At 49.4% G+C, this 8,283-nt stretch overlaps 1 protein-coding gene across 1 annotated transcript; it reads right to left on the bottom strand.

Annotated features, from left to right (window-relative positions):
- Positions 1-6,804: 6,804 nt before the first annotated feature.
- Gjb3 (gap junction protein beta 3) lies at positions 6,805-7,617 on the bottom strand. The gene has a single exon (XM_021201079.1). The coding sequence runs from the start codon at positions 7,615-7,617 to the stop codon at positions 6,805-6,807; it is 813 nt and encodes a 270-aa protein (XP_021056738.1).
- Between the last annotated feature and the right edge of the window lie 666 nt (positions 7,618-8,283).

Here is an 8,283-nt window from a genome sequence, read left to right on the forward strand (position 1 = left end):
AGACAGGGTTTCTCTGTATAGCTCTGGCTGTCCTGGAACTCACTTGGTAGACCAGGCTGGCCTTGAACTCAGAAATCCGCCTGCCTCTGCCTCCCGTAGTCCGCCATCTTTTGACAAGTGCTTTATCTAACCAAACACCTTCTACATTAAACCTAGAAATCTCCACTCAATGGGCCAATATTAATAAACTCAGCCTGATCCAGTTTTATGTTTCGTTCACCATTAGCCCACGCCCTTAAAATCCATTCCCACACATATTCCTCAGACTTCTGCTAGAATTAGCAAACTCATTAAGCTCCTTAGTAGTGTACTGTACCTCCTCATGAACCACACTTTCTGTCTCTCCTCTACGAGACTGCCTTAAGCTTTAGTCTGGTTATAGGTCTAGAAGCAACTATTGGTGGGCCCTGGGGGACATCAGTATTGGCTTGCCTGGCATCTCCTTAAGAGAAACTCATGCTGGTTGAGCGGACAATGAAGGGTTAATTTCCTCAGTCAAAGGCAGAACATATTGCAGGGGATGGGGGCACATCTTCTGCTGAGGTTCAAAAGTTCTTGGTCCTCCCACACATCTCCATTCCAAGTTACAGGGTCCCATTCTTTACCACTTAGTGCCCTTACTTGAACACCTTCTGGGCCTGGGACTTGAGTTGTCTTTGCAATTCAGCCAGTCTCATAATGAAGGCTTTGGCTTGATTTTCTAAAACCCGATCTCCGTGGTTGCTGGAGAGAAGATCGCGTCTAGGACACAGAATCCTTTCGCCATTTATTTGCGTCTGGAGCTGCTCATTTTTTTTTTGTCTCTGAGTTTATTATTCTCCAGTGTATTTTGAGATGGTGGAAGCTGATGAACTTGATCATGGATTTCATTATTTTCCTTCAGTTTATCTGGAGACATGCAAGGAGCAACCAATCTGTACTATTACTTCCAGTTCTTCCACAAACTGCCAAAAGTTGTATATACAGAGTCACAAAATCTGTTGCTTCTCATGACTGGTGAATCAGAACATTCACATTCACTTGTCTTTTGTTTTTTGTTTGTTTGTTTGTTTTGAGACAGGGTTTCTCTGTGTAGCCCTGGCTGTCCTGGCTGTCCTGCCTCTGTAGACCAGGCTGGCCTCGAACTCAAAAATCTGTCTGCCTCTGCCTCCCAAGTGCTGAGATTAAAGGCATGCGCCACCACTGCCCAGCTTGCACTTGTCTTCTTAAGTTTGTCAAATAGTTCACAGCCTAGGCTTTCAGTACTCCTTGAGCTTCCAGAAAAGGCTTCAAAACTATAACTGTAGGTGTTAGAAAATTGGAAAGTCTATTCCAGATACTTAAAAAAAAATCATTCTTATAATGATGTGGCTCTGGAACCACGTCTGGTACCAAAATCTGGATTAGTCAGGGTTTTCTAAAAGAACAGAATTTATAGAATGAATCTATCTTTACAAAGAAAGGGGATTTATTAGAATGGTTGCAGTCCAGCTAATCCAACAATGGCTGTCTACCAACGGAAGGTCTAATAGTCCAGTAGTTGTTCAGTCTGCAAGGCAGGATGGCTCAGCTGGTCTGCAGTGTACATCAGTTATCCTGAAGATGTGGGCTCTGACGCCAGCAATGGAATGGCCTTGCCAGCGAGAGCCCGAGGAAGCGAGCAAAGGGGTGCCCCTCCCTCTGTGGACTTGGCTTTGAGAAATGTGACCAGGCCCGAGGGCTCAGTCCCTCCTGGAAGAGTTGGTGATGTTTTCTGCGCTGTGACTTCTATGCCACCTTCTGTCAGACAGACATCTGGCACGAACTAGGAAGATGCTGGAGGGGTCAGGGATGAAGCTTGGTTGTGCGCGCCTAGTGTGTCTTAGTCACTGTTCTGTTGCTGTAACAAACTACCACGACCGAGGCAACTTACAAAAGAAAGCATTTAGCTGAGAGCTGGCTTACAGTTTCAGTGGCTTGATCCTTTATCATCATGGCGGGGAACATGGGGACAGGGAGGTAGGCATAAGCTGGAGTAGTAGCTGAGCCCTTACATCTGATCTGAAAGTTGGGGAGACTGCGTCTGATGTGGGCTTTTGGAAGCTCAAAGCCCAGCTCAATGACACACCTCCTCCAGTAAGGCCACACCTCCTCCAGTAAGGCCACACCTCCTCCAGTAAGGCCACACCTCCTCCAACAAGATCACACCTCCTAATCTTTCCTAAACAGTTCACAAACTGGGAACCAAGCATCCAAATATATGAGCCTATAAGGGCTGTTCTCATTCAAACCATCACACCTACCAGGCACAAAGATCTTGGTTTGATCCTTAGCATTTTATAAAACTAGGCGTAATGGTCCATACCTGTAACTCCCACACTCAGGGGATGGAGGCAGCAGGGTCCGGAGTTCAAAGCCCTCCTCAGCAACATAGCAAGTTCAAGACCAGCCTGGGTGACCTGAAACTCTTTTTAATAAATTATTTCTATTAATTTTTTCCATAAATATGTTTGATCGTATTCTTTTTCCTTCCCCAATACCTCCCTGATCACCCCCGAAAGAGAAAAATCAAGACAAACTTAAAGCATTAAGACAAAAATACCCAAACCACACAAAACCCATGGAGTTTGTTTTGTATTAGTCAACTACTCCTGGGCATGGGGTCTGACCTGCAGTGTGGTGGATACATCCAGTGAGACTCCATTGGAGAAAACTGATTTTCCCTTATCCACCAGGCACCAGTCCCTCTATTGAACCCCTCTCATTAGGGCTTAGGGATCCTCTGTGCAGCAGAGGAGGAGGAAATGTGGTGGATTACGCCAAAGGAAAGAGTGTCATGCAGACACAAGAGGGCTGGTACACACATGAGCTCGTAGAGACCTTGCCAGTACTCACCGGCCCGGCACGTGTTCAATCCAGACAAAACCCCAGTTCTGAGAAGTGAAATAAGACCCCACTTCTAGCCAAGAAGCGATTTGAAACTCCTGAACATTTTAATTAATTAAAATTGTCCCCCTCTCGGTCCACACTCAGAATTGTCTCTTTTTTTTTCCTTTGATTTTTTTTTTTTTTTAAGATCCACTACACTCTCTCCCCTTCTCTGAGTGAGTGCCTCCCCTTCGTGTCCCCCAACCCTGACACTTCAAGTCTCTGTGAGGCTGGGTACTTCCTCTCCCACTGAGGGCAGGCAAGGCAGCCCAGCTAGAAGACCATAGCCCACAGACAGGCAGTGGCTTTTGGGACAGACCCTGCTCTAGTTGTTTGGGACCCACATGAAGACTAAGTTGCATATCTGCTACACACACACACACACACACACACACAGAGCTAAACAGAGAATTCTCAACAAAGGAATCTTGAATGACCAAGAAGTGCTTAAAGAAATGTTCAACGTCATTAGTCATCAGGGGAGTGCAAATCAAAACGATTCTGAGGTCCCATCTTAGACCCATCAGAAGGACTAAGATAAAAAAAAACTCAAGCAGTAGCACATGCTGGCGAGGATGTGGAGCAAGGGGAACACTCCTCCATTGCTGGTGGGAGTGCAAACTTGTCCATCCACTTTGGAAATAAATTTGGCAATTTCTCAGAAAACTGGGAATAGTTCTACCTCAAGACCACTCCTGGGCATATATCCAAAAGATGTTCTACCATCCCACAAAGGCATTGGCTCAACTATGTTCATAGCAGCTTTATTCATAATAGCCAGACACTGGAAACAACTAGATGTCCCTCAACTGAAGGATGGGTAAAGAAAATGTGGTATATCTACACAATGGAATACTATACAGCTAAGAAAAACAAAGACACCATGAGTTTTGTAAGCTAATGAATGGATCTTGGGAATATCATTCTGAGTGAGGTAACCCACTCCCCCAAAGGACATGCACACTATGTATTCACTTATAGGTACATATTTGCCATAAAATGCAGGACGCCCATGCTATACTCCACAGACCCAAGAGGCTGGATAGGAAGGCGGACCCAGGCAAGGACGCTTGAGCCTCACTTGGAAGGGGGGATGGGATGTAGGGTTTTGTTTTGGTAGTGATGTGTGGCTGGAGAGACAGCTCAGTGGCTAAGAGCACTTGCTGAGGGGGAGCTGTCCCCTTCTTTTGGACTCCTTGGGCACCTGCACTCATATACACAAACATACCCCCCACAGACAAATACACACACGCGCGCACACACACACACATGATCTAAAACAAAAAATTAAAGGAAAAAAGAGACAATTCTGAACTATGTAGTAGCAAACAGGTAGCGATCACCCCACCCCTCCCTGGGGACCTTCGTAACCACCCATCCCAAGCAGAGAGCTACCTGGGTAGAGCCCCACCACCAGAGACTCTCCCAGACAAGGTCACACCTAGGTATTTCCTGGCTCCAACGTCACCGCGCTAATGTTTTACTCACCGTGTCTCCTTTGATCTCTGTAGCAGTTCCTTCCAGAAGGAACTGTTCTGAGTGTTGAGCTGGGTCCTTCTGCCCTTCGGAGGATCTCCCCTCCCCACCCCACCCCACCCCACCCGGCTCTGTGCCCTGGGAGACTCATTGCCACCCACAGCCTCAGCAGGCCCCCTTGTGCTCGGCCTTCTGGTTGGGTTGGGTCAACGAGAGACGGGGATTACTGGCTCCTATGGTAAACTGCATCCCCCCCCCACACTGTGACTCATTATCCCGCTGGTACTGGCCCCCACCCTCCACCCCTGGGACTGCACTGTTCCCTGGGTGCTCTAGGAGTTATTTCTCACGTGGCTTTTCAAAGGCTCCTGGCAAGAACAACCTGAGATGAAGATTTCTATCGCCCCACAGTGGAGGGTGTGATCTGTTACAGGAGAAGGAGCATGAGGAAGCTTGGTCCCTCCAGCCAGGAAGCCCAGAGCTGGCGGCTCATCGGCTCATCGGTACCTTCACCCTTTCTATTCAGCCCAGGACCGAAGTCTCTGGAACGGTGCTGCCTACATTTAGCTCGAATCTCCTCACATTAGCCCAGTATAGACAGTCTCTCACAGGCACAGCCAGACGTTTGTCTCCTAGGTAACTCTACACCCTGCCCGGTGACAATCAACACAAGCCATTGCAAGCATGGCAGGATCGGTGCTCCTCCTCAGTCACACCCATGCTCTTGATAACAGTTTCTGTAGAAATTCCCCCTCCTCCATCCCTCAGCACCATCTCACCCATGAAGCCAACGTTGGCTTTGAACTCATAATCCTCCAGTCTCGACTTCCCAAATGCTGGGTTTACAGGCGCATGCTAATGCATTTATCTACGGTAACTTAATTTGGATGTGTTGTACTTTTCCTGTTGGGACCTTGGCTGATGTCGGTCCTAGGTACTGATGTAAAGTTTAATCCAAGTGTAGAGTGGTGAAACTATTTGAAAAGGGACCATCAGCCTAGCCCGGAGCCCGTTAAACCGGGTTGACTTACCCACTCCTTAAGTGCCACAGAGAGCAAAGGTGAACCGCAGCCTGTTGTTTTTGAGGTGCCCTGACCTCTCTTTGCCCTCATTGGCTGGCAGTCCACAGGCTCTCGCCATTGGTTTTAATGGTCACTGAATGTTCCCGAGGGTTGGTCTATGCTTGCACAGAGCCCAGTTTCACATTCGGGGGTGGCTTGGTCGTGGGCACACTTGGGGTGGGGCTGTGAGCAGAGCTGTAAGGCAGTCTGTGCTTCTGTCTCCCCTAGACCAGCTAGCACTTTGAGTTTAGGTCCCACGTGGGCGGGCTGAGACTCTTCCGGCTGGGATGAGTAAGTTTGGGGGACATGGACACAGCTAAGTGAATTGCTGGGTGAGGCTGGGATGTGAGCAGTCTCTTGAGTGGCTACATGCTTACTCGACTATGAGTGTACATAAGTGAGAGTGTGAGTAGCAGAGATTGTGTGGGCACTGGGTGGGGACGTGGGCTGAGCCAGGGAGTGTGAGTGTGTGTGCTCAAATCAGGCTGATTTAGGAAGGCTGCAGTGCCCTCTGGTGGCCAAACTAGAATTCCAACATGTGTGTCTATCCCCGCCTCCTCCACTCCCTCCTCTTCTCTTGCCGCCAGCTGCCATTGTGCCAGCAACTCCACCCTTTCCCAATGCTGGCTTTAGCCTAGGTCATACTCACTACCCACCCTAGCTTCACCCCCAAGCTTCAGGGCTCTTTCCTTTCCCCAGCGCTGCTTCCTTTGACTTCAGGGAGCTGTGAAAGTTTGAGGAGAATGGAGGGAAGAACCGAATTGTATAAAACACAACTTTATTGCTTTTAAGGAAACGGACTTGGATATGTCAAGGATATATGCCGGGGATATGACAGGATACACATGCCGCCAAGGTCCTGGCTACAGGGTGCAGCGGGCTCAGCACCCTGGTGGGAGGGACAAGAGTACTGAAGGTAGAAGTTGGCGAAGGGGGATCCAGAGGGACCCGTGGGTGTGTCTCAAGCAACAGTTGACCAGCTACCCTCTGGTTGGCTGCCCCCAGTCCAAAGCCAGCACCTCTCCTCTGAGATCCCCAGTTCTTTTTGCTGTTGCTATGTCTGATGGAGAGCCCCATCTCCTTTCTTTCACTGTGCTTTTCTGAGAGGGTGCCCGGCCGGGCAGTTCCCTGGGGTAGGTAGAAGCCCTGTGTACCATCCCATCGCTAGTAGACCCTTGCATGCATGCAGTTAATTTGCTAATCTAAATGTCTCTCTGAAACTGGGTTTGTTATGCTACCTAAACCAGGTAGCCAGCACCCACAAATATCTGCTTCAAACACAATTGGCTAGCTTAGTGAATTCAAAGTGGGGGCACTCAGCGCCCCCAGGACCCCTCCACCTGCAGCACCTCCCGGCTTCACCCCTTCTCTAGCACCTCGTTCAAATGGGGGTCAGGCTGGGCGCTGAAGCCTGCAGCTTTTCACTGGCTGGATCTGCTTCCGGGTCACCACTCTCCAGCAGCTTGTGGTGACAGCGACAGGTGGAGGCCCGGCTGGAGGACTTTGGGGTGCTGATGCTCTTTGTAGACTTGCCCTTGCTCAGGCCTCGCATGATCCTGTGGAAGATGAGGTAGCAGATCTCACAGATGGTGAGAATAATGCAGACGGCAGAAGCGCCTACCATGAAGTAGGTAAAGACCTTCTTTTCCGTGGGCCGAGCGATGTAGCAATCCACGGTGTTGGGGCAGGGTACCACGCTGGCGCACTGTACCAGACGCGGCATGGTGAAGCCATGCCAGAGCGTGTGGAGAACGTACAGGAAGACCAGTTCGATGATGAGCTTGAAGATGAGGCTAAACAGGTAGGTCCACCACAGACCGCCGTGCTTCTTGCCCGGGTGGCTGTACAGTTTGGCGCAGTGCTCCCCGTGCTTCTGGCGATGCTTCCGTTCCCGCTCCTCACGGTAGGCTACGTGCAGGATGACCAGCATAGACGGACAGGTGACGAAGATGAGCTGCAGGGCCCAGAGTCGGATGTTGGAGATGGGGAAGAAGTTGTCATAGCACACGTTGGTACAGCCGGGTTGCCTGGTGTTACAGTCAAAGTCTTTTTGCTCGTCACCCCACACACGCTCGGCAGCCACCACATACACCAGCACCCGGAAGACGAACACTACAGACAGCCAGATGCGCCCAAATGCTGTGGAGTACTGGTTCACGCCGCTCAATAGGTCTTGGAGCTTCTTCCAATCCATGGTTCAGGGTTCGCGGGGCTGTGCCCAGCTAAGGGAACAATGGAGAAAACCATTATGGTAGTGATTCACTTTATGACTACTTATTAGATTAAAATATTATTTTTTGTTTCTGGATATATGTCATTGTTCATGTATGTGCACATGCCAGAGTCCAGAAGAAACAAAGGACAAGCCTTTAATCCCTACACCCGGGAGGAAGAGGCAAGTGGATTTCTGTGAGTTCGAAGCTGGCCTGGTCTACATGGTGAGTTTCAGGGCAGCCAGAGCTATATCATGAGAACCTGTCTTAAAAAAATGGTTAAAGGTGTGCATGTGCCACCACATCCAGCCCTCACTGAGCCCTTCATTTGGGTGGATCGGGTCAGTCATCACAAGGCTCCTAAGAACTGAGGACTTTCATTCTTCCCACATGTAGACGGACGGACAGACAGACAGACAGACAGACACTGTGGCTCATGGAGAACACATGACTCACCCAAAGTCACCGAGCCAGAGTGCAGTGGCACACAATGACCCTTAACTGTGAGTCAGGTACTCAATATTCAGATTCTCACTTAGCACTTCGTAAGGGTACCCTGAAGTGGCTCCTGCTCTCCTCCCAATTTATAGATGGAGAATCTGCTAATCAAATGACAGTGACAGGCAAGGCACGGGGAGCATACAATA

Source organism: Mus pahari, chromosome 6 (assembly GCF_900095145.1).
Source record: "Mus pahari chromosome 6, PAHARI_EIJ_v1.1, whole genome shotgun sequence".
NCBI lineage: Eukaryota > Metazoa > Chordata > Mammalia > Rodentia > Muridae > Mus > Mus pahari.